The sequence below is a fragment of the Taudactylus pleione genome, unplaced genomic scaffold (genome assembly GCF_031769625.1).
Source record: "Taudactylus pleione unplaced genomic scaffold, aTauple2 ptg000110l, whole genome shotgun sequence".
NCBI lineage: Eukaryota > Metazoa > Chordata > Amphibia > Anura > Myobatrachidae > Taudactylus > Taudactylus pleione.
Window position 1 is genome coordinate 6,618,995 of NW_028284512.1, and position 25,647 is coordinate 6,644,641.

The 25,647-nt window shown below is 47.1% G+C and overlaps 1 protein-coding gene across 2 annotated transcripts in view; it reads left to right on the top strand.

The window, feature by feature from the left end:
- Positions 1 to 21,679, top strand: part of SRPK3 (SRSF protein kinase 3) — a 48,334-nt gene extending 26,655 nt beyond the window's left edge. For both annotated transcript variants that reach the window (XM_088471125.1, XM_088471126.1), the window contains exons 8-16: positions 2,030 to 2,195; positions 2,753 to 2,784; positions 5,070 to 5,289; positions 16,211 to 16,468; positions 16,728 to 16,828; positions 16,949 to 17,056; positions 17,200 to 17,269; positions 17,782 to 17,874; positions 17,970 to 21,679. In XM_088471125.1, the coding sequence (XP_088327251.1) occupies positions 2,030 to 2,195; positions 2,753 to 2,784; positions 5,070 to 5,289; positions 16,211 to 16,468; positions 16,728 to 16,828; positions 16,949 to 17,056; positions 17,200 to 17,269; positions 17,782 to 17,874; positions 17,970 to 18,154 (1,233 nt within the window). In that variant the 3' untranslated portion in view covers positions 18,155 to 21,679. The remainder of the gene's footprint in view (positions 1 to 2,029; positions 2,196 to 2,752; positions 2,785 to 5,069; positions 5,290 to 16,210; positions 16,469 to 16,727; positions 16,829 to 16,948; positions 17,057 to 17,199; positions 17,270 to 17,781; positions 17,875 to 17,969) is intronic.
- Positions 21,680 to 25,647: the final 3,968 nt, after the last annotated feature.

A 25,647-nucleotide genomic window follows, 5' to 3' on the forward strand; every position in this document is an offset into this window, starting at 1 on the left:
GGGCAAGCGAGCGCTTCCCTATCGCTCGGACTAGTTCGCACATGCGCACTAAGATGCATACGCAATTGCATAACATCGGCCAGGAACGAGCGACCAGCGGCTTGCGAGGGGGTCTGAATCAGGCCCTAAATGCGTATTTCCTGCGGTATGCTGAGTTGTGCGCATTACAGTTAGGCCATTAACTCTACTTTACCTAAACTCTTGAACTTGCCCCACATTTACTAGAAAATAAATCACACTGATAATACAGTGAGAATATATTTACTTTACCGTATGCAATAATTCTGCGTTATTGTGACATTGCAGCAGTTTTAATTGATGGCAGGACATGTGTATAACTGTGTCTGCTTCCGGGGTAATAAAGAGTTTCCCCACGTTCCATTTTTTTAAATTTTTTTTAGAGTAACCGTCCCCCTTCCTCATATCAACCTTTGCTGCATGGTGTAAACAGGGATGAAACTAGGAGTTTAATCAAACGGGCAAGGCAGTAATTTAGCACACCCCCCCCAACTGCGGCAGCCTATGTCTCTCCCCTATATATCTGCAGCAGCCTGTGTCTCTCCCCTATATATCTGCAGCAGCCTGTGTCTCTCCCCTATATATCTGCAGCAGCCTGTGTCTCTCCCCTATATATCTGCAGCAGCCTGTGTCTCTCCCCTATATATCTGCGGCAGCCTGTGTCTCTCCCCTATATATCTGCGGCAGCCTGTATCTCTCCCCTATATATCTGCGGCAGCCTGTGTCTCTCCCCTATATATCTGCGGCAGCCTGTGTCTCTCCCCTATATATCTGCAGCAGTCTGTGTATGTGTTACCCCTCCCCCAGCACTTACCTGGATTTTTTCCTTGATCCTCCTTAAGGCAGCGGCGGCGACAGACTCCTTAAATACTGTTCTTCAGCGCGCGTGATGTCACCTGCTTCAGCCAGCTCCTATCACCTGCCTCAGCCAGCCCCTATCACCTGCCTCAGCCAGCCCCTATCACCTGCCTCAGCCAGCCCCTGTCACCTTCCTCAGCCAGCCCCCATCACCTTCCTCAGCCAACCCCCATCACCTGCCTCAGCCAGCCCCCATCACCTGCCTCAGCCAGCCCCCATCACCTGCCTCAGCCAGCCCCCATCACCTGCCTCAGCCAGCCCCCCATCACCTGCCTCAGCCAGCCCCCATCACCTGCCTCAGCCAGCAGCCAGCCCCCACTACCTTCCTCAGCCAGCCCCCATGACCTTCCTCAGCCAGCAGCCAGCCCCCATGACCTTCCTCAGCCAGCAGCCAGCTCCCACGACCTTCCTCAGCCAGCAGCCAGCCCCCATGACCTTCCTCAGCCAGCAGCCAGCCCCCATGACCTTTCTCAGCCAGCCCCCATCACCTTTCTCAGCCAGCCCCCATCACCTTCCTTAGCCAGCCCCATCACCTTCCTCTGCCAGCTCCATCCTATGTAACTTGCAAAGAACATGGGTAAATACATATATCTACTTATGGGGTGGGTGGCGGTTGTACAAATACAGCACAGGGTAGACCTCACCACCGCAGCAAGCCTCAGCATGGGCGGGAATAATATGCGGCTACATGACCGTCTGTGTGACCTATGTCGTCATGTCACAGATTGCTCGAGCCGCGAGAGCCCAGTGCAGTGTGGATGCATTACATGCAGAGGGAGCAAAGGGAGGAGGGGTGATGGGCTGATGGGTCTGCGGCGCCCCTTCAAATCTGGCTCCTCCCCCCCAGTTGCAACCCTGGTGTAAATATCAAAAGTGTCATTAGAAAGCCCAATCTATGAGCATCGTAGGACCTCTCCCGCATTTTAACCCTTCTAGTAGGTTTTTTTTTTTTATTCTTTCAATAGCTTCATTTCCAGTATATATTAAATTAGACGATTGTGCTTCTGGACGCTCTTTATTACATAATGTACGATTGAATATAAGGTGTTCCATTTGTGGAAATATTTGAATGTTTGTGAATGAGTCAGATTATGATCACAGTCACAATAATCACACCTCTAATTTTCTTTTATAACATTCTGATCTCCCTCAGGTATTACAGGGACTGGATTATCTCCACACCAAATGCAAAATCATCCATACAGATATTAAACCAGAGAACATACTAATGTGTGTGGGGGAGGGGTACATCCGACGCCTGGCTGCAGAGGCAACTATGTGGCAGCAGTCAGGAGAGCCCCCTCCCTCTGGATCTGCTGGTAAGTATCACACTCTATGGTATTCCTTTACCTCAGGCACATACATCTGACTGCACTTGAGCTTAGCTCCTAATTCACTCTATGGCAGAGGTTCTCAAACTCGGTCCTCAGGACCCCACACAGGTCACGTTTTCCAGGTCCCCCAGCAGGTGCACAGGTGTACTCATCACTCACTGACACATTTTAAAAGATACACAGGTGGAGCCAATTATTTAACTTGTGATTCTGTGAGGAGACCTGGAAAACATGCACTTTGGGTTCCTGAGGACTGAGTTTGAGAACCTGTGCTCTCTGGTGTTCCATGACTTCAATCACATAGCATAGCTCCTAATGCCGTCTTAGTACTAATCACATAGCAGAGCCATGCCAGCCTATCTCGATCTCACTGTACATCAGCCTCTGCTATACTAGCACTGACTCACAGCCTCTGCATTCTCTCCAATACCAGGATAAACAGTAATGTGTTGTCATCTCCAAGACTGTGGGCTAAGGGTGTGTTTCTTTGTGTTTTCCTAAATCTTGCTCCTCTCTGCTCTCCTCTTGCTGGGTAATATCAGTCAGCTCTGCACCCCCTTCACACCACAACTTGGTAAGTGCACAGTCTGAGCCTGCTCAATGGTTCTTTTAGTTTCACACAAAATGGACTGCCTCTTTATGGACCAATAGCTGCCCTATTGCTATAAATGCTAACACTACTATTAATATATATATATATATATAGACATGAATTATCTCATTCCCGATCACAGTGGCTAGTTCACGCTCTGCGATGCATACGCATTAGCAGATTGCGGAAATCAGCCGACTACGTAGGTCTTAGGACTTGCGATCCTTGCTGAATCAGGCCCGCAGATTCAGGCTTCTGTTGTACAATTAATTGCCCCATTGCCCAAATAATTTGATATTCATTTTGTTTCATTTGCCCCAGGGATCAGTGTATGGTTCCCCTCACTCGTCTATTACACTGCTAGTACTAAGGAACTTATGAAATGAAGGGGACGACTGACCACTGCTGTCTCTAAGGCTAGCAATCTGCAAACTGTGTTCGGTCAACTGGTTGACACTCAGAAGGTCGACGCCAGAAGGTTGACACATTCTGAATGTCAACAAGTCAGATAGACGACATGGTCGCTAGGTCGACCACCAATATGTAAATATGTATTTAGGTCGAAATGGTTCAATTCAAAAGTTGAAATTTAATGCGTCAACACAAAAATGTCGACCCCCTGCAAACATTACACGTTAATACAAAAGGACATTTCTTAGAATTCGTTTAGCAGGGTTGCATTGACCGCCATCATCTACCTACTATAGCTGCTCTACTGGCTTACACATAATGGCCTAAAAACAAGAATGGCATAAAAAACAAGAACAATATCTTTAACTCTACTGTATGAGCTCAATCCAATTAAGTGTGAAGGGGACACAGATACTATACGCCTGCAATGGCACCTCTCGCGGCCCAATCTCAAACAGGACTCGCACGTTTTTCTTTGCAGCCCTGTGGGGCTGCAAACATAAATCTGCAAGTCCGCCAGTACCGTAAGAGCGGCATACAGCCGCACTAACTCACGCCGCGAGTAAGTCCTACCTAATTGGATGGAGCGCTATGTGGTCATTCTCCTTGGAGGCACGTGGTCAGGGTGTCTTTAGATGGTAATAGGCATACAGGTTACACTTTTATATCTAATGGCCCAGCTTGTTTATGGTGACTCAAACACTGAACACACCATTACAGCACCTGTGCCTCAGAGACTTTCATGTACATCACACAACTATTACACAGAATTAGCAACAAATTTTAAGTTGAAGTAAAATTTTGGTCCACAAAGAGGTCGCTCAGTTTGTAAAAACCGTAGTGTATTGTGTGTGTGTATTGTGTGTGTGTATTGTGTGTGTGATCCCTTTCTTATCGATGACTTTGCTTTTGTGTGTATGTGTATAGATATATAAATATAGATAGAATATATATTCTAATGGGTTGGGTATGAAATCCCGGCTGTCGGGATGCCGCTGTTCAGAATACCGACAGCCTGAATGCCGATACCCATAGGAAGGCACGTAAGTATTTTCTTTACCCTAACCCTCCCTCCCCGGTGCCTAACCCTAACCCCCCCCTTCCTAGTGCCTAAACCTAACCTTCCCTTTCCCGCACCCTAAACCTAAGCCCCCCTCCCCGGTGCCTAAACCTAAACTCCCCCCTATAGTGCCTAAACCTAAGACCCCCTCCCCGATGCCTAAACCTAAACTCCCCCCCCCCATAGTGCCTAAACCTAAACTCCCCGTACCCTAATCCTAACACTCCCTCCCCGGTGCCTAACCCTCCCCCTAATGCCTAACCCTAACCCCGCTAGCTAACGCTAACCTCCCCCTAACACCCCGATACTTACCTTCGGGATGCCGACGGTCGTGATACTGGTGCCGGTATTGGGACCGCCGGCATCCCGCACACCTGGATGCCGACTACATCCCATTCTAATGCTTGTGCATAATTCTTGTAGTGTGTTTATCTCACACTTTATACAGTATGTATGTGCCCTGTCTAGAAGACAGTTCGTACTCTTTACTATATCTTGTGAGTTTTGTTTAAATAACGCCCTTTACTTCATTCTTTTACTAATTCTGCTGTGTGCCTGTTATTTCTCATTGATAGTTAGTAGCCGATTGTGAAAACTTCTCCACGTGTGTAAAAGGTGATATTTCTTAAAGCAACCAATTGGACATTTGCTTTCATTTTCAAAGTTACAATGGATAAATAATAGCGAGAATCTGATTGGTTGCTATAGGCACCATTAACATACAAACCTGTGGAACAGTTTTCAGACCACAATTATTCCTGCTAAAGACTTAACATCGCTCACCCATTTCCCATAGAACGAGAAAGTTTCTAAAAATAAGAAGAAAAAGTTAAAAAGGCAACAAAAGCGACAACAGAAGCTGCTAGAAGAGCGACTGAGGGACATTCACAACATGGAGGAACTGGGAAGTAGCAATGACTGTGGCGGAAGCCCCATCCCAGACCAGTCCCACCAGAGGCAACAGGAGCAGTCCTGGAGGTGTCAGACCAACCACGAAACTGCTGGCAATACAGAGAGTAAGTATTTGTCACTGTACTGTCCTGTAGGTGATTGTAACAGTCTGATATCTTATTAAAGGGATGCGGTTAACATCCCAACAAATGGGAGGTCGTCTGCTGGAACCCCGGCATCGGAATCCTGATCGCCGAGACAACACCGGCACCGGAATCCCAACCTGACTTGGGATGCCGATCCCGATTGTAAGGACACCGATGAAAGGGTTAGGGTTAAGCACTAAGGGGAGAGGGTCAGATTTAGGCATTTACCGTTAGAGTCAGGGTGCGGGGTAGGGAGGGTAAGTATAAGCGTGCAGGAGAGGAGGGTTAGGAGGTAAATAGGACATGGCAACATTACTTAGTGTTTCCCTGTCGGGATTTGAACCATCGGGATGCCTCTGTCAGTGTACTGACAGCCGGAATCCCGTCCATCGGTATTTCATACTGATTCCCTTCTTACAGATTTAGGGAGATTTCCCAAACCTCCTAATGAGGACAGGTAGAGGTGTTTCTACTTCAGGGTCCATAGGGGGTCCACAGGGTTGACCTTGGGGTATAGCTGGATCTGGATCCATGGGCACCACGCAGTTAAAGCTTTAGCTGCTCCCAGGATGCACTTGGGTCCGTCCTCCTCTATACCCCGCCCCCGGCCACAGCACCTCAGTTTGAGTTGGTGCCCGGCCGGAGTCGGGTCACCTGCGCAGGGGGGCTGCAGGAGCAGCCCCCAAAAGCTTTCTATTTTTATTTAAAAAAAAAAAAAGCCTGTTAGATTTTTATTTTAAAACAGAGGCTCTAGTGTGGCAGCGACGGGCTGTCTATGCAGACGCCCACGCTGCCGCTCTCCTTCCCCGCTGGCGCCGCGACGCCAGTACTGCGCTGGGGATCGCGGCGGGAGGCCAGAGTCCGTACTAGCCGGACTCTGGGTCCCTCCCTGGACTGCTGCCGGAGTCGCCGGGGACAAGGTAAGCCGCGAGTCGCCGATTAGCGGCGGCTCGCGGGTTTTGCCTGCAGATGCAGTCCTTTGCCCCCGGTCCTAGGGGACAGACCGGGGGCCGCTAGCGGTGGCGGCGGGCTCCCCCTCTGAGGAGGAATAACCCGTGGGACCACTAGACCACCAGGGATATATGGCAAGCGGGATGCCGGCAAGCCCTGGGGTTAATATGCTAGCCAGGGGAGGAAGCCTTCCCTGTCAGCGGCTCCTCCCCTCAGCTCAGCACGCCTTTCAGCACGGAGTCTGGCGTCGCTGAGCTGCAGTTACACGGCCACTCCTCCTCTGAGGTCTCCAGCAGCCATTTTCTCACAGTGGCAGCGCAGATCTTCAGGGAGCACGCGGACCGGTCCCCCTGTGTACCTCTCCCCTGATTAAGGACAGCGTACACAGCACTATAGCCCTCCCAGACACTGAATCTGGGCAGGTTGATTGTAGTGTAAAGGTGCAGTGAGTATATCTTCCTGCATGGTATGTGACTTTTGCTAGTGCTGCCTGTCTGTGCTTATTTTCTACTTACTGTCAGCTTATACCTATCCCTTTACTTCTCCTACAAGCCCTACAGGTGTGTGAGGGAGGGGCGTTTCTACTGACCTCACTTATATAGATCACGTATTTGTGAGGTCCGTCACATACAGTTGTGTGCTACTCAGTGCCATATTGTGGGCTGTTGTTCAGCACACCGGCGAGTGTGTTTTACTTCTACCCTGGTGCCAGATATATAATATATTCTGTCATGTCAGACGAGGAGGTTGAGCGCTCAGTGGCTCCGGTGTTGGCCTCCTGCGGACGCTGTTCTGCAGGAGTAGATAGGGAGGATTTGTCACAGGATGGCCTGTGTAGTCGATGCCAGGTGGCTCCTGGCCCATCCAGACCTTCTCTGGCGCAGGAACCACCGTGGGCGATGTTTTCTCAAGTGCTGGTGTCTATTGCGGACCGTCTGTCGGTCCCGACTGCTCTCCCTACTAGGTCGTTGTCCCAGCCGACCATCCCCCATTCCCCGGGTGTCCCGCAGTTATTGCGGAGTCCTCCTGGGTCTCAGTCGGTGGGTCCCTATGCGGGGTTGCCTTTGTATATACAGGCTTCCCCTGTGCCGCAGCAGCCTGTGGTACCTTTTCAGGCCCCTATGGTGACTCCTCCACCCTGGGTGGATGTGCTCTCCAACTCCGTGCAAAATTTGGCGGCCGCTTCCTCGGCATTTCAGTCAATGTTGCAGACTGACATGCCTTCTAGGATTTCAAAACGCCCACTCATGACACGGGCTGCTCAGGTATCGGACTCAGAGGGTTCCTCAGATGATGGGGAGGTCCCTGATGACACTGACTCGGACGCCTCGGTCCAGGAAATGGATACCAAGTCGTCCATTAATGTGCGAGCACTAGTTAGGGCGGTGCGAGCTATTCTTCTTATAGAGGATGAGGCACCGGTTCCTAAGTCGAAGTTTCCTAGTTTCAAAAAAACTAAGGTGGCTTCTGCGGTGTTTCCCCTGTCGGATCAGTTGACGGATCATATGGCGGTAGCTTGGCAGGCGCCCAGTAAGAGATTCCTTCCTCAGAAGCGGTTGGCTTCTAATTACCCCTTCCCTGAGGCACATTGTAAAAAATGGGAAACTCCACCGGCGGTGGATTCCCATGTCACCCGTTTAACTCGGGGCGCCACCTTACCATTACCGTCGATATCCTCGCTGAAGGATCCCACGGACAGGAAAGTTGAGACTTGCTTAAAGTCTATTTACTCCCTCTCCGGGGCGGTGGCCCGACCGTCCATGGCCATCTCCTGGGTGGCCAAGGCCATTGAGGGGTGGGCCAATGCATTGGAAGATACCTTCCCGGACGACGCTCCGGATGTCCAGCGGGCGTTGTTGGGACAAATGAGGGACGCTGCTTCTTACATTGGAGAAGCTTCTTTAGATGCTAGTCTGCTGACCTCGAGGGTATCGGCTGCAGCGGTGTCTGCCCGCCGATCCTTATGGTTGCGGTCCTGGAGAGCGGACTCTGATTCAAAGAAAGGTCTGGAGGCCTTACCTTTCAATGGGGAATTACTATTTGGTCCGGACTTGGACAAAATAGTGGACACCCTGGCTAAATCCAAGTCGGCCTTCCTCCCTTCGGCGGCACTGCCTGCTAAGGTTCGGAGTTCGGCTTTTCGTTCCTTTCGGGTTCAGGGTAAGGCAAAAGGTCAGTCCTTCCCGAGACAGTCTGCGAGTAAGACGGCCTCTAAACCCAAGAAGCAAGCCTGGAGTGCTCGGCGCCCTTCTTCCAAGCAGGAAGATAAACCTGCGGCCTGATGGGGCGGGCCTCCCTCTGGGGGACCTCAGAGTGGGAGGCCGACTTCTTCTATTTGCCCAGTGCTGGCACAATACCACCACGGATGCCTGGGTTCGAGAAGTGGTCTCCCAGGGGTATGCCCTGTCTTTTCGGCACAGACCACCCCACCAGTTTTTCTGCACAAGTCCTTCTCAGGACAAGACCAAGGCGTTACAGGTTCAGGAGGCTATAGAGTCCTTGCTGAAAGCAGGGGTCATTGTTCCCGTTCCTCTATCACAACGAGGGACGGGGTATTATTCGTCTCTGTTTCTGGTGCAGAAACCCAATGGTTCTCATCGCCCTATCCTCAACTTGAAGTCTCTGAACAAATTCCTCAGGGTTCCCAAGTTCAGGATGGAAACGTTACGTTCCATTATTCTGGCGATGGAACCGGGGGAGTACATGGTGTCCCTGGACATCCAGGACGCCTACCTCCATGTTCCGATAGCATCTTCACACCAGCGGTATCTGAGGTTCGCTATCCTTCAACACCACTATCAGTTCCGGGCGCTACTCTTTGGTCTCTCCACGGCACCGAGGGTGTTCACGAAGATTATGGCGGTCATGGCCGCACATCTTCGGAACCAGAATGTACGGCTGCTGCCGTACCTGGACGACCTCCTGTTGCTGGCGAGCTCTCCGGAGGTACTGCTTCAACATCTCCACCTGACGATCGCTTGCCTGCAAGCACACGGGTGGTTGATAAATTGGAAAAAGTCCTCCCTGATTCCATCACAGCGGATGGTTCATTTGGGAGCCCTGCTGGATTCGCGTCAGCAAAGGATCTTCCTGACTCCGGAGAAGGTCGCCTCCCTACAGCTGCGGATACGCAGTTGCCTGAGCCGTTGCCGCCTGTCGGTCCATTCAGCTATGAGAGTTCTGGGGTCCATGGTGTCGACATTCGACATGGTGGAATTTGCCCAGTTCCATTCCCGGCCCCTGCAGGGGCTGATTCTATCAGAATGGAACGGGTTACCTCACCGGATCCGCTCTCAGGTGCTGGTGTTGGCTGGTGTTGGCTATCTTTGGCTTGGTGGCTTCAGACAGCTCATCTGGTCGAGGGGCGCCCATTTTGGATCCCGGACTGGGTCCTGCTCACGACGGATGCCAGTCTCCGGGGTTGGGGGGCAGTGACCGGCTCTTTGTCGCTTCAGGGTCGTTGGTCAGCGGAAGAAGCACTTCTCCCCATCAACATCCTGGAACTGCGGGCAGTATACAGGGCCTTGCAGTCGTCCGGCCCCGCTCTTCACGGAAGGGCGGTACAAGTGCAGTCCGACAACGCCACCACGGTGGCGTATATCAATCACCAAGGCGGAACTCGCAGTCAGGCAGCGATGTCGGAGGTGTCTCGTATCCTGACTTGGGCGGAGGGTCACATTCCAGCGATCTCGGCGGTCTTCATCCCCGGAGTCCTCAATTGGGAGGCGGACTTCCTCAGCCGTCACGACGTGCATCCCGGGGAATGGTCGCTTCACCCAGAGGTGTTTCAGCTACTCGTGGACAGGTGGGGACTGCCGGAGCTGGACTTGATGGCCTCCCGTCACAATCACAAGTTGCCCGTTTACGGGTCAAGGACAAGAGACGCAGGTGCAAGTCTGGTGGACGCGCTGTCGGTGAAATAGACGTTTCACCTGGCGTATCTGTTTCCTCCGATATCCCTGCTTCCTCGGGTTCTGCGGAAATTCAAGCAGGACGGCGGCATGCTCGTGCTGGTAGCTCCGGCGTGGCCCAGACGTCCTTGGTACTCCGATCTCAGGAGCCTCTCCATCGACGCTCCGTACCTTCTTCCTCAGCGTCGGGACCTGTTGTCTCAGGGGCCCTGCCTTTACCCGGATCTGGGTCGGCTGTCTTTGACGGCGTGGCTCTTGAGACAGCCGTCTTGAGGTCTCGGGGCTTCTCCAGTTCGGTTATTGGTACCATGCTCAGGGCACGCAAGCCTGCTTCAGCACGGATTTATCACAGAGTGTGGCACACTTACTTTCAGTGGTGTGAGTCCAGACATTATGATCCTCAGGTGTTCCGAGTTTCTAGGATCTTGGAATTTCTTCAGTCAGGATTGGATCTCGGCTTACGCCTTGCATCTCTGAAGGTTCATGTGTCCGCCTTGTCCGTGTGGTTTCAACGGCGGATTGCAATACTACCAGACGTTCACACCTTTTTCCAGGGTGTTCTCAGGATCCAGCCTCCCTTTGTGCCTCCTGTGGCTCCTTGGGACTTGGCAGTGGTGCTACGGGTCCTGCAGGGTCCTCCGTTTGAGCCTCTTGAGGCGGTGGAGCTCAAGTGGCTGACATTTAAGACGGTTTTTCTCCTGGCAATTGCTTCGGCCAGGAGGGTGTCTGAATTGGGGGCGCTTTCCTGTCGCCCTCCTTTCCTGATTTTTCACCAGGACAGAGCGGTGCTCCGCACTCGTCCTGAGTTTTTGCCCAAAGTGGTCTCGAAGTTCCATATTAATCAGGAACTTGTTGTGCCAGCTTTTCAGTCCCCTGATCTTTCAGCTGGTGAGACTTCCTTAGATGTGGTCCGGGCGCTTAGAATTTATGTAGACCGGACGGCTTCGGTTAGGAAGTCTGATTCCTTGTTTATCCTCTTTGGTTTTCACAAGAGGGGTTGGCCTGCCAACAAACAAACGTTAGCCCGTTGGCTTCGTTCCGTTATTTGTGAGGCTTATGCACAGGAGGGATTACCTGTGCCAGCCTCTGTTAAGGCTCATTCCACTCGTTCTGTGGGTCCCTCTTGGGCTGCTAGACGTGGCGCTTCTGCTGTTCAGCTGTGTAAGGCGGCCACTTGGTCTTCAATTCAAACGTTTTTGAGGTTCTATGCGTTTGACACCTTTGCCTCTCAGGATGCATCCTTTGGGCGCCGGGTACTCCTTTCAGCACAGGAGCGTCCCCGCCCTTAGTTGTACTGCTTTGGGACATCCCCAAGGTCAACCCTGTGGACCCCCTATGGACCCTGAAGTAGAAAACAAGAGATATGGTAAGAACTTACCTTTGTTATCTCTGTTTCTACGAAGTCCATAGGGTCCACAGGGCGCCCGCCCTGACGCACCTGGCTTCAAATGGGCTGTGTGGCTGGTCACCGGTTTTCCGTCTCCCATTTCTGTGAGTATGGTTTCTTGTGTGTTCCAGTCTTCCTTCTCTCTGTTTAGTCTCCTCCTCCGGCCTTGGCTGCTTACCAACTGAGGTGCTGTGGCCGGGGGCGGGGTATAGAGGAGGACGGACCCAAGTGCATCCTGGGAGCAGCTAAAGCTTTAACTGCGTGGTGCCCATGGATCCAGATCCAGCTATACCCCAAGGTCAACCCTGTGGACCCTATGGACTTCGTAGAAACAGAGATAACAAAGGTAAGTTCTTACCATATCTCTTGTTTTTCTTAGCAACCAGTCAGATAGTAGTTATTATTTTATAGATTGTACACAATAAATGATAGCAATAATCTGATTGGTTGTTATAGGCAATACCCCCACTAGTCCTCTTTAGAAGGTTTGCTATAGCTCCCCCATAATTAGATGTGTCTGTGTGGAGATATCTTGGTTGTGTTTTATATACATATAAATTTACATTTTTACTACAGTTACTTCACTACTACAGGAAAATGTGGCCTAGTTTATTTATACTTTATGTACAAATACTCAATAAATTGTACAGACATAAATCATTCTGCAGATAAGCCAAGCATTCTCTATTTATAGCCCACAAAATGGGGAATAATTCATCTTCCTAAGCACGTTTCACATTGTGCTACTTTAGATCCTGACGGAAACGGCCTTAAGTAGGATATTTTGGCACCAGATCCACAAAGAATTGTGTAAGATGTCAAATCAAAAGAAATACTCCAAAGCCTTTCATCATAGTAGTCAAAATGAAAATCCGTAAAGATTCAATTTTGAAAAGTACCGATGTGTCCACATACACCTTACTTCCATGCGCGTTAAACAGCCCTTCTAGTCGCGCCATTCCCGTGGTGTGGCTCTGAAGCGCCGAGTGTCTTTTCATGCGACTTTTTACCTTGGAATGTGTGCAAATGCGGCTGTATCTGCATGCAAAATGCTACGTTACAATGTCCCAGCCTCTGACTCTGTAACGTAGCATTTCGCATGCAGATACAGCCGCAGTCGCACACAGAATATAGGCATGCCGTATATCTTTTTAATTAGCAGAAGCTGGCTGTGTGTCCTGTTCCCATCGCTTTGCGAATAAGACGGATTTGAAGGTAAAAAGTCGCACAAAAATACACTTAGCGCTACTGAGTCACACAGCGCTCATGTCATGTTCAATGCAATTTGTAGCGCACAGAGGGAAGAAGAATGTGGACATATCTGTCATTTTACGTGATTGGAAGCTGAAATATGCACAGGTGCAATAATATTAGCTCCTATTTACCCAGTGTGTCCATCGCCTCCACGTTTGTAAGAAATAAGTGTACCCTCTGGTGCATAACTTAATAAATACTCTGTGAGGAGGGGACTTTAAAAAAAAAAAAAAGATTAAAAACAAAGATGTCAAACAAGACGAGCAAGTTACAGATCTGATTATAGAGAGGCGCAGATTTGGGGAAGGGTATATGACCACTGTGTAGGCACAGGCGATCTCTCGGAACGCAGTGCAGTCTATTGTACGTACTAAGAAAGGAGTCTCTTGCTACAGACACACAGCACTTTATCAGGCTGCTCCCCACCCCCCTCACATTAGATGCAGGACAAGAAGGGGCACTTGTCAGCGCAGCCACTGCAAGGCCATCTGTGACCTTGAACAAGCTGTAGACTTCAGTGGCTGCTTGGGAAGATGAAGTACAAGGCGTTCCACAGAGAGGGCCATTATGGTCTATCTGATGAGACTGAATTGGATGCTTTTGGTCTGAATACTGAGCAGCCTGTATGGTGCAGACGAGACCCTACCCACTAGCTCTGTAATGCCATGCTCACATGAAGTATGACATTGTAACATCATGGTAGTCTACTGCGGCAAGAACTCATCAGTATTGATGGGAAGATGAATAGTATATATATATAGTCCTGGATAGAACCTGCTATCCTCTGGCACAATGCTCACACAGGGGTGGAAGTTTGCATTAAAGCAGTGATATAAAGCACCCTGCAAGAGTAACACAGGAGTGGCTTAAAGAGAATAAAGTATGCCCCTTGGAGAGGCCCAGCAGTTAGGGTGCTGACCTTAATCCCATCAGACTCAGTGGAAACACCTACAACTTGCTGTCCATCACCACTACCCAACTAACCTCATTCAGTTTCTGCAGTACTGCAAGGAATCATGGGTAATCATTACTGCGTCCAATTGTTCAAAGTCCACAGAGACTTGTAAGAGCTGCTATAGCTCATTCAGCTAAGTGTGGACCAAGTGAAATGAGTCTTCTTAGCACTGGTTTATGGGCTGCATAATGGGGCTTCATGGCTCCACGTGTCTGTATAATATGCACTGTGCAGTATTTTGTTTTTACTTTGCAGTGCCCATGGAATATAGAATTTATTTGACATACAAGGGGGTATATTTACAAAGTGGCGGTTTTGCCTGTGGGATATAAAACGGCAATAATATTACATGCAAAACATGTCTTGTTTGGCGATGTGTGAGGTTGATTTGTGTTTGACTTTACTATTCTGTGACTGTCGCATCCACAGTGATTAATATATGCAAAATATATCATAATAAACGCTAATACAATCCCTTCAAATCATTGATGATCAAATGTATTTTTTTTATTGTTTATTGCCATATGAATATTGTAATAACATTTGCTTTATGTACATACATTTTATTTATTTTATTTACAATTGTCAGTGCTGTCCTAATGCACAGAGCTGTGAGCTGGGAATAAGTAAAGTCGTTCCAATAAATGAACTGTACTGAATTGTAAGCAAGGAGACAGGGAGACAAAGTGGAGATCAGAGATTACAAAGAGGTGGAGGGGGGGAGGTAAAGGGTCTTATCTAATAGGAATAGAGTTTATTGGTTGCTTAAACGATTAGGGAATTGACTTGTCTCTCCCATAATTACTAAACCTATGAGAAGACATGCCTTAATAATATGATTACATACTGTACTTCTTTCTTAATAACTCCTTTAGATGTTATTAGGAAGTGTAAATAAATCCCGGTAGAGGTAGAGGACATGCTATTAAAGTGTCTGCATACAGTGGAGGACGACATTTTGTGTGTTCACTGTGTATGATAAAGTAGATTATCAATTCGCTAAGCACCAGTGCCTCATGAATACTGGGCATGAGGTTCCTTAGCAATTAAAGTGTGTGAGACCATAGCCAATGTTTGTTCTCCTTGGCATGGTTATAACACCTGAATACCCCAGTGGTGGCGAACCCTGGCACTCCAGCTGCTATGGGACTACATATCCCAGCATGCCCTGCCACAGTTTTAGCATTCCCTAATAGCAAAACTGGCAGTGCATGCTGGGATATGTAGTCCCACCGCAGCTGGAGTGCCAGGGTTCGCCACCATTGCCCCAGACTAAACTGCCAGAGGCCCTGCTTCAGTATAAAGATGGCAGCACATCTTGGCCCTCATATAAGAGAGTACACTTCATTAGAAGCACCTGGTGGAAGTTATTTTTATTGATTTGAAAACCGTCGTTAGATTTGTCAAATGTTAGTACTTGATGAGGACTAGATGATTGTCCTCACAGTTAAAAACAATATGACTGTAGGGGTCGGGTACGGGATGCCGGCGGTCAGAATCCCGGCGCCGGCATCCCGACCGGGTTAGGATACCAACACCTGTCGGTAAGCATCCTAACCCCCCTCCCCGCAGCCTAAACCTAACCCTTCTTCCCTACTGCTTAAACCTGACCTCACCACCCCCCCTGCTGCCTAAATCTAACCTCACCGCCCCCTCCCTGCTGCCTAAACCTGACCTCACCGCCCCCCCTGCTGCCTAAACCTAACCTCACCGCCCCCTCCCTGCTGCCTAAACCTCACCTCACCGCCCCCTCCCTGCTGCCTAAACCTCACTTCACCTCCCCCCCCTGCTGCCTAAACCTAACCTCACCGCCCCCTCCCTGCTGCCTAAACCTAACCTCACCGCTCCCTCCCTGCTGCCTAAACCTAACCTCACCGCCCCCTCCCTGCTGCCTAAACCTCACCTCACCGCCCCCTCCCTGCTGCCTAAACCTCACCTCACCGCCCCCTCCCTGCTGCCTAAACCTCACCTCACCGCCCCCTCCCTGCTGCCTAAACCTAACCTCACCGCCCCCTCCCTGCTGCCTAAACCTAACCTCACCGTCCCCTCCCTGCTGCCTACACCTAACCTCACCGCCCCCTCCCTGCTGCCTAAACCTCACCTCACCGCCCCCTCCCTGCTGCCTAAACCTAACCCAACCCCCCTCCCCTGCTGCCTAAACCTAACCTCGGGGCCGGGATTCTATTCCGGCACCAGGAATGTGATCACCGGCATCCTGAGAGTCGGGATAGAAACTACATTCCGACTGTAGAACCCTTAAATTTTTCCAATACAAATCATTTCTTTTTTTTCTAGTAGTATCACTATACAGCCCACCCATGTATTGCTCTTTGAGCGTAGTGATATGTATCTGTGCATTAGCTGCTTACTGCTGATTTTGTTTGATGGCTTTAGAAATGCTGAATTATAAAATCCTATTTATAACCTTTTCCATACCATCAGATCCTATCCCATCCATCCCTGGGGACAGTGAGGGTGCGGACTCCTCCTTAGGAAGTGGGGGAACCACCTGTCTTGCCCAGAGCCCTCAGTCCTCCAGCATGTATGAGAACTGCAATGGTTTTGGTGCCGGTCCTCGCTGTGTCAGTCCGGACACTCACACCTCTGGCTTCTCCAGTTCGGCCTTCTCAGTCACCTCGGGCTCTGCCATGTCTGAGTACTCCGGAGGACGGGAGAGGGGAGGAGTTCTGTCTCTGGACTGTACGTATAGCACAGATATGTATATGTGTCCTGTATGTGATTATAAGGGGTATATTTACTAAAAAGAGAGTTTTGAGATGTTGCCCATAGCAACCAGATTGTACTTAACATTTAACTAGCACCTAGAATCTGATTGGTTGCTATGGGCAACATCTCCACTTCTAAAAACGCTCTCTTTAGTAAATTTACTCCTAAGTCTGTTTTATAAACGCTTCTAATTAGATACTGAAGCAGAAAGATATCTCCCCTTCCCCTTCAGTGTCATTCAAAGCAGCAGATTTCCTGGTTAACCCACTGGATCCACAAAATGCTGACAAAATTGAGGTGAAGCTTGCAGATTTGGGGAATGCATGCTGGGTGGTGAGTATCCCGGGGGAAGGATATAAATGTTGCACAATAAATGTCTCAATGAACAATAAATGTGACCAATCGGAGAGCATATAAGTAACTAACAAGCTCTGTGGTTCTGTCTGTCCTCAGCACAAACATTTCACCGATGACATTCAGACACGGCAATACCGTGCCTTGGAGGTTCTGGTTGGTGGTGGTTACGGAACACCTGCTGATATTTGGAGCACTGCTTGTATGGTAAGTTACATTAGGTGTATGGGGCGTATGCTCTGCAGAGCGAATACTGGCAAGGTACTGTAGTTCTGCTGCAGAGCTTCCAAGTAAGTGGGAAGTCAATAGGATAACCTTGTGATACAGACCTAAATCTGCTTCTCCCAAAGGCTTTTGAGCTGGCGACAGGAGATTACCTGTTCGAACCTCACTCAGGGGAAGATTACACACGTGATGAAGGTATGTCTGTAGCAAGAACAGTATGCATGCCTTGTGTAAAGGTTTGGTACAATTGTACGTTACAAATGTTTAAAAATATGCTTAATGAAATAAAATGGAATGAAAAGCAAGTACAGTATACACCTAACAACATAGCAAAAATGGATGAAATAAACATACATCTATATCATCTTGCAATGTCTTCTCACTACTAATGATCTCACAATGGCATAAGAATATAGTGTAATACAACTTAAAGGATAGGCCCCCTTCACCATTGACTTTGGTGGTGAGTGGGTGCCCTGTGCTGCCACCGCCAGTATGTGCTGCAGTACTGACCATGCACCAGGGGGGGGGGGGGGGGGGAGAGTGCATACCGCTACACAGCTGAAATTCAGACTAAAGAGACTCTGCCAGTAGCTCCGGCTCTCTTCCGTGTCCCTAGCTGCTGGGAGGCACTCTAACTGGGGTGGGATTGCATTGTTTGCGCACACTCTCTTTTCTAAGTGACCGATGATTGCTATTTGTTGCAGATCACATTGCACACATCATTGAGCTTCTTGGAGATATCCCTCCACATTTTGCACTGTCAGGACGTTACTCCCGAGAGTACTTCACAAGAAGAGGCAAGTGCCGTGATAAACCTGTGTTACAGCACAGCCAAGGATCCATAGATCATTTGTTATTTATAAATAACACTTCTCTATTTCCTGTTTTATAGGGGAACTTCGGCACATACAAAACCTGAAGCACTGGGGGCTGTTTGAGGTCCTTGTTGAGAAGTACGAATGGTCACTGGAAGAAGCCACCCGGTTTTCTGACTTTCTAATGCCCATGTTGGAGTTTATTCCAGAGAAGAGGGCCACAGCCGCTCAGTGCCTGCAGCACCCCTGGCTCAACTCATAACCACTGCTGGGCATATCTTCTGTGTGGGCGGCTTTGGCGAGTGGACATTTATCATATAAAGGACCTGAATCTACAGATGACAAATACTGTATTAATAATTTGGATGAGACCCCTGGTTAGAGGGTGAAGGTCAAACCGTATGCACCTACACAAAGAAATCTGCCACCTATCCACCATCTTGGACAGCAACAATAGGACTGAATGGAGGTGTAAGTGATGAAGAAAAGTTGGGCAATACTAGTACTGATGTATGAAGAAGGGAAGGGTCTTTATTATTTCCAATAGTGCTTCCAACCTTGTCATGAAAGACGCAAGTTCCGGGTTTTTTTACATTACGTTTATATTATGTGCAGCTCCGTAATTAATTTTAGAGTCTATCTATTGCCTTCACATGGTGGAGGCAGCCATTTTGTCAGCTATACCAATATTCATGAGATTATGGGGGATATATACTAAGCCGTGGAGAGAGATTAAGTGCCAACCGTTCAGCTCCTAACTGTCCTTTTTCAAACACATGCCTGTAAACTGACAGTTAGGAGCTGATTGGTTTGTACTTGATCACTTTCCACAGCTTAGTGCAAGTCCCCTATAGCCTTATCCAGTGGGAACAGGTGACATCACTAACGGACAATGCACTTTGTACCAATGAGTCTACACTGTACGCAGACTAAATGTATAGGCTGTAAAAGACTTTACAGTGGACCTGTCACCTACACACTGTGAAATAATCACTTTAATTTTTTACACTAATATTGATGCAAATGTAGCCTAGCCATTCACTCAAAACCAGTACCTCATGCCGTGCCTCAGCAATGGCCCTGGTTAATACAAGTCAACAGATACTGTGTGGAGCTGACCGGTTTATATTGCAGTACTTCTGACAACCTGTAGGTGTGCTGTCTAGTCAGCGGTCGGTGTAATGCACTTGCTTACAATGCCTATAGTCAACCCTCAATAGTCACTGTTGATTCTATGAAGTACTAGCCAACCGTACCCCTAGACAATGGCATCTCCATAAAGGGAAAACCAGTTGCAAAGCCCAGATATAACTGACATAATACTTCCCTGTATGAATATAAATATAATTCTTAAAATAACTGAGCCAAGGGTTATTCCACTTGTGTTCATTCAGTGATATCTGTTTCACCTGATACTATTGTATCATACAGAACATGGCTTAGGGAAGACTGCTATTGTTCTTCCAGCTCCCATAGTGGTAGGAACGTTGGATGAAAGTTTATTACAGATTATCTAATTTTATGTTGTGACATTATTTTTTTTATTTATTTTTTGTTAACATGACAGAAGTTTAAATTGCTTTCTGTAGGTGAACAAGTTGACTGTTACCGAGCTCCTGTCCACAAGCTGGACCTGTCCCCAACACATAGTGGAAACAGCCATATTGTGGCCTAAATTATTCAGGGCATCAATTCACAGGAATGAATAGTGATGTCATTAGTTCCTAGTGAATTGATTGGCTCATGATTGTTGGTTCAGCCCACAAAATGGCGGTTGCCAATGAGCGCAGCAGGCAGGTACACTTAAGTCACAGAAGTAGCCGATGCATCTGTACTCTGGGCAGGTATTGCAGACTGAAGTTGGGAAAGTGAGAAACATTAAGGAAGACTTGTGATGTTTGATGTAGGGACACTTAGCATCTATACTCTGGGCAGGTATTGCAGACTGAAGTTGGGAAAGTGAGAAATATTAAGGAAGACTCGTGATGTTTGATGCAGGGACTGGAAGAAGCCGGGTTTTTGTTACGGAGGATCAAATTCACCTTAATGCATTATATGTAACCATATCCAGTAATTAATTTTCACATCTGATGTCAGCGGCAAGAGCCACATTAGTCATGTGTCAGCAATTAGCAATGACCCATTGCCTTGGCCCGACACATTACCCTGAACAAGTTCTATTACATAGACCGATCACTATGCTGTAAGTGATAGGCAAATATGAACATGGATATATTTAATACAGGAGCCAAAGCATCTGTCTGACGCACAATATAAAATTCTGCACCCAAACTCTTACCAGGTCAGATTCTGCTCAGCACAAAGTTTGGACTTATCACACAATAAGCAAAACAATGTATATTTAGAATGTGTGAGTGCTGTACCAAAAAGTGGTTACTGGTGTGGACAATGGCATCTATAGGGGTCTTGGACAAACTATGCTCTTTACATACTCTTCCAATGTATTAAATTGGGGCGGTGCCATCCCCCTAACCTCTCATATTAAGCTGTATAGAATGGGACTGCATGGGTAGTGCCACTCGCATGTCAGTTGCCTTGACGGATCTGTTGTGGTTTGGTATCGGATCATTATCCAAATGTGGACAGTGAACCCCTGTAAGTAATTCTGAGTAATGACAAAAATACACAGAGAAGTTTTCAAAAATGACAAAAAAGTTAAATATTGGGAACTGTTTATTATCCACTACCAAATACTAATGTACCAAAAGTAAAGATTAATAAAAAATTTTAAAACACAACTATCCAAACATTGTACAACAACCTTATCATATTAGTTTCAGGGTACTCAGTTTGTCATACATATAGTATTATATCATAATGCAACAAGTTTGTGTTGGTGTCCTTGATGTTACGCTGTAACCCACCTAATACTATACAGTTTCATATTAGAACAACATTTATTGGGTTCAGTTGGACTAACAGGGATCTTTACTATCTTCCCACATTGATTATCAGTTGGCATTTTGATGTTACATACCTTCTGCAGTCAGAGGTTTGGAGACTGTCATTGACCCGCAACTTTGCCTGGAGGGGAGGTCTACAGAGTCATAGGCTTGGAGACTGAAGCTAGGTACACATTATGCAGTAATCGGGTGATCGGCCTGTTTTATCGTGCAATGATTGGGCATGAGCGTTTTGGCAATAAAACGGTGTAAAGAAAAAATAACCTCCACAAACACTGTCCTGCGATTATCGAATCGCCCAGACTTGCCAGATTATATCAGCTAAAAGGTCCCAATATTGTGTATTGTGTGAGCATTCACATTAATCGGACCATATTTTCTAATCACCTCATCCTCCTTGTCAGTAGACATATGCAAATTACCAATCCATGAGCCTGAAAATCGGCAGCTTGTTAATTGAAATTGTATAGTGTGTACTGCCGATATTGGGGCCTTCCTCTGGCAGAAAAATCGTGCCACCAAAAAAATACTGCATAGTGTGTAGAAGACTTGCACCTATGGCTGGGGGGGAAGGTTGTGCCCCTTCTTACTCTGCTATTGGCCAAGAAGCTGCGAAATTCACTTTTGCAAATTATACCTCAATTTCTGTGAATGCCAACGCTGTCTGACAAAAACTGACACACTGAATTTATCAATTAAGACCCAAGTTCTTATTATAAGGAATAGATTTCATCACAGTTACCACCGATTGTTGAGCAATATTTGGTTCTATACTGCCAGCTTGGTTGGCTAACCCTTTTACTATCTATGTTTTGTGTATAGTTTGTTTGGGTAAATGGGTAGTAATAAAATGTTACTTTGAATATCCTGACATCTTTGAATAATTTACCAATTACAAATTCAGGTTGTGCAATATTCCGGTATATGGTCGTGGATAAGGCGGAGCCCCTTATTTTCTCATTCCTACTTAGTGATTGAGTAGACTTTGGTGCTGCATTCCTGTAATAACACTAAGTTTAGGTTCAGATAGTTCAGTTTGCAGACATTTAGACAGAATAGTTTAAAAGACAATATATTTTTTAAAACTCAGGTTTCCGAGAGGTATTCAGCAAACCGTGCCTCCCCCCCCATCTGCAAACATGGATCATATTATAGACCAAGGGTAGACAACCTGTGGCATCCCAGCATGCCTTATCACAGATTAAGAATGCCCTAACAGCAAAACGGTGGCAAGGCATGCTGGAATATATAGTTCCACGGCATCTGGAGTGCCACAGGTTGCCTATCTCTGTTATAGACACACACACAGTATACCACCTGTATTTTACACTCCTCATAGGCATGGTACAGGTCATCCTATACACTCTTGCATACCACCACTGTCTTACACAAAGGTATATACTAGTTCACTCCTTTCACTTTCTATTGCTTCTATATCCCACTGAATTTGTCTATACTGCATGGGGGGACATTTACAGTATACCATGTGGTGCTGATCTGCCTACGGATTGGCTTTGTTCACCCTGCTGCATCTTTGTGATGTAATATCAGCGGTCAGCTGAACTACTATAAGGAAGGGAGTATAGGTGATGACAGTCTCCTAAGGACCTACCAGATAGCTGGGAAACCCTGCAGAGTACATAGACATCACTTCCCTAATGCTTTGGATGCAAGGCAATGTAATGGTAAAGCATGTAAGTAACCCACAATAATGTGAAGACCCGAGTCTCTATCAAGATCACCTCGCCTACCGTCACCACACCACATGGCACCTATGCCCAAGCAATTCGACCAGGGCATTTGGTGATGGACATTGTGTAGCAATTACATGTCATTGTAGGCTTAGGTAGATTGATTAGGATTCAGTACTGTACATGGTACTTTAAGCAGTCCAGCCTTACACACAGATAACTGCCTCATGGACACAGTACACTCTCATTGGTCAGTCACACACCAGTGTTAGCCCTGTTCCCCTGTATGTCTGGACAGTTACTGATCAATCATTTTCTTTCAGGGTGGTTGCATTGTGTTTGAGTGTTTGGTTCAGAAATCTGTTTAGAAATATATGCCTCTGGAGTTGAGTTATTTTAAGTGTGTATGTTGTTATTAAATTGATATATAAAAAAAAATGTTTATTATGTGTAATCATTTCCATGTGGGATTACCTTGTAATTTAAGGAACAAAAAGGCAGATTATAGATCAGATAGCAAAACATGTTGTGTGCCAAAGCTATTGTTTATCAGCCGCAAAACTCGCCTTAATAAAAGACATCTAGCTTAATTGCGGAAACCCTGCCATTAGTGACATCTACCCGCGTAACAGAAATGCTTGTGTTAGGAATAGTACATACTGTATGGACGCTTTTTAACTGTACCTACCAGTGGCACGTTCGCTTGCAGTTGGCAAAAGCAGCTTAACCAGCAGTGTATGCTGTATAAGACTCATTGGACCCTATGAAGGAGGTCTTTAGCGTAAATGTTGGACAGACCATAGATGCAGGAAAATAGAATAGGCTGCCCCCATGTCTGCCCATTGCTCCCTGAACGTTTGTGTGTACAGTTGGCACTTTCTTCATAGTGTTCCATGAACCCTATTTGAGTTGTGGGTTAAAGGGCAATTAAACCCTAGATTGGAAAATTTCTGATGTGACCCATGAATGCAAAACACATTGGTTCTATGTTAACCTGACGTCACATTTTTAGGACAGTGTGACAATGTATGTATCAGCCAATCCAAGCAACGCATTTCTGTACAGAAAATCTGTTACGTTATCAGTCTGTTTATTTAGTAAGAGAAGCAGCTTCTTGCTAACATGGCAAATGGTTGGAGGGGAGTAATAGAAAGCAGTGTTCACTCTAGCACCCTGCACAACCTGTGCAGTTCCTCTTTCCTGCCTTGGATGTCACTCTCTGGTGCTTCTAGCACACTCAGCTGATGCAACAAACTGATGAGATACAGGCCAGGAGTGTGCTAGAAGCACCAGAGCAGAGAGCGACACCCCAGACAGTAAAGAGGAACTGCACGGGATGTGACAGGTGCAGGGTGCTAGAATGAACGTTACAAAGCATGTCCTGGATAAAAATATTGGCCTCTTGCAGTTTTTTTTTTTCTAATAACACACAATTTCCTTTAAATATAAATTAGCAATGGTATCTGGTCTAAACTAATTTTTTGCTTAATATTACAGATCCTTTATAATCAGTGTGATACTATATAACCTTTTAAAATCAGAAAATGAAAAGAATTTGCATTGATAAAATGCTCGTTGCCCTAGAGTTTTAGCACAACCCTTGGTCAAAGATCAATTTTACAATAGCCATAGATAATTCCAACCTTCACGGGCAGTAGGTTCCACACCAGTTCTCCCAGGTGTGAAGGCTATTACAGTGTTCTATAAGATTTACATTTGGACTCATTGCTGGCCACTTCATCAGAGTCCAGTGTCTAGTCTTCGACCTTTCCTGGTTTATTGTGAAGTGTATTTGGAATCCCTGTCCTGCTGGTAGTCACATGAGCTTTGACAGAGCTTTCTGACACTGGGTTGAACATTGCACTCAAAAATGGCCTAGTAATGTACACATTCCATGATGCAATGCATGAATTCAAGACACCCAGGGGTGTGAGTTACAGCCGATGCAGGAACAACTCTTGCGAGTCTTCCTAGTCTGGTTTTGATTTTAAAAAGATTGCCGCTTTAAAATCCGGGAAGACTTGCCTCGCTCCCGCAGTGGCTGCAGATCGCACCCTGTTAAAAAAGCTCACCCCCCCCTCCCCTGTGCTAAATGCAGCAACCCAAAACATTACCCTACTATAAATCCTTTTCTAGCAATATGGTCCAGGCTCTGATGCCTGGAGAGAGTACTCTGTGGGTTTGACATAAAACCGCTGTGGGTAGGAATATCCTATCCTGTTATCACCCCGTCTCCATACCATGATAGCTTTGGTTTAATAAAAACATGTATACCATTGTAAGCAGCGGGTGGCATGGAACTTCCTCTCCCAAGTGAGTCTTACAGTACTGCACCTCTATATGAGTGTCCTGCAAGTATCAGCCAAATAATGGTATTTACAGATAAAGGTTCTGCTGTGTATTTTCATTGACATACAGTACACTGTATTGCTTTGTGGGTGGGTACCTCTATTATGAAGTATCACCACTATCCCAGGGGCTTGTGTTAAATTACATTTCCCATTGTGTGACAGGATTTGTGAGGTTGGAAACTTCTGTTCTCCATCACTGTATAATTCAGGAAGACGGTGCCCATGTATGGAGTATGACAGCCATTTAGGTTCTGTTACATGACCACATCTAACTGTGTATGCGGTACAGTCAGTGCACTAGCTGTGCCTTATAGGATCCCACCAATATGTAGAACCGCACAAGTATTGCCAGACTGACGCAGATCTAGCTAAACAATAAGGAAAATTGTCCGCTTAGACACCGTAAGAGACCAACAGAAAACACTATGGGGGCGATTTAATTCAAAGCGACTACAGTATTCTGCCTGCATCCTCCTGAGGTGCGAGCAGAAACTCAACTTAATTGCCGGCCACGATGCTGTTTTTGGGCTTAGCGTGACGCCAACATCATCGCAGCTGGCACTTTAGTCGGAGAATACTGGTTAGCGCAATTAAACAGGGGCGATAACTGACATCTCCCGACTAAGTGCAGGGAGCGATGGGGACAACTGAATAACTCCGGGAATTCCTTCCTGCCGCTATTCACAGCACATCATATTGAATGGCCCCCTATGTTTGTATAATATTACATATAACAGAGGTGACATTTTCTAGCTGTCTTACCATCACACCCAATGAGCATCATATGGA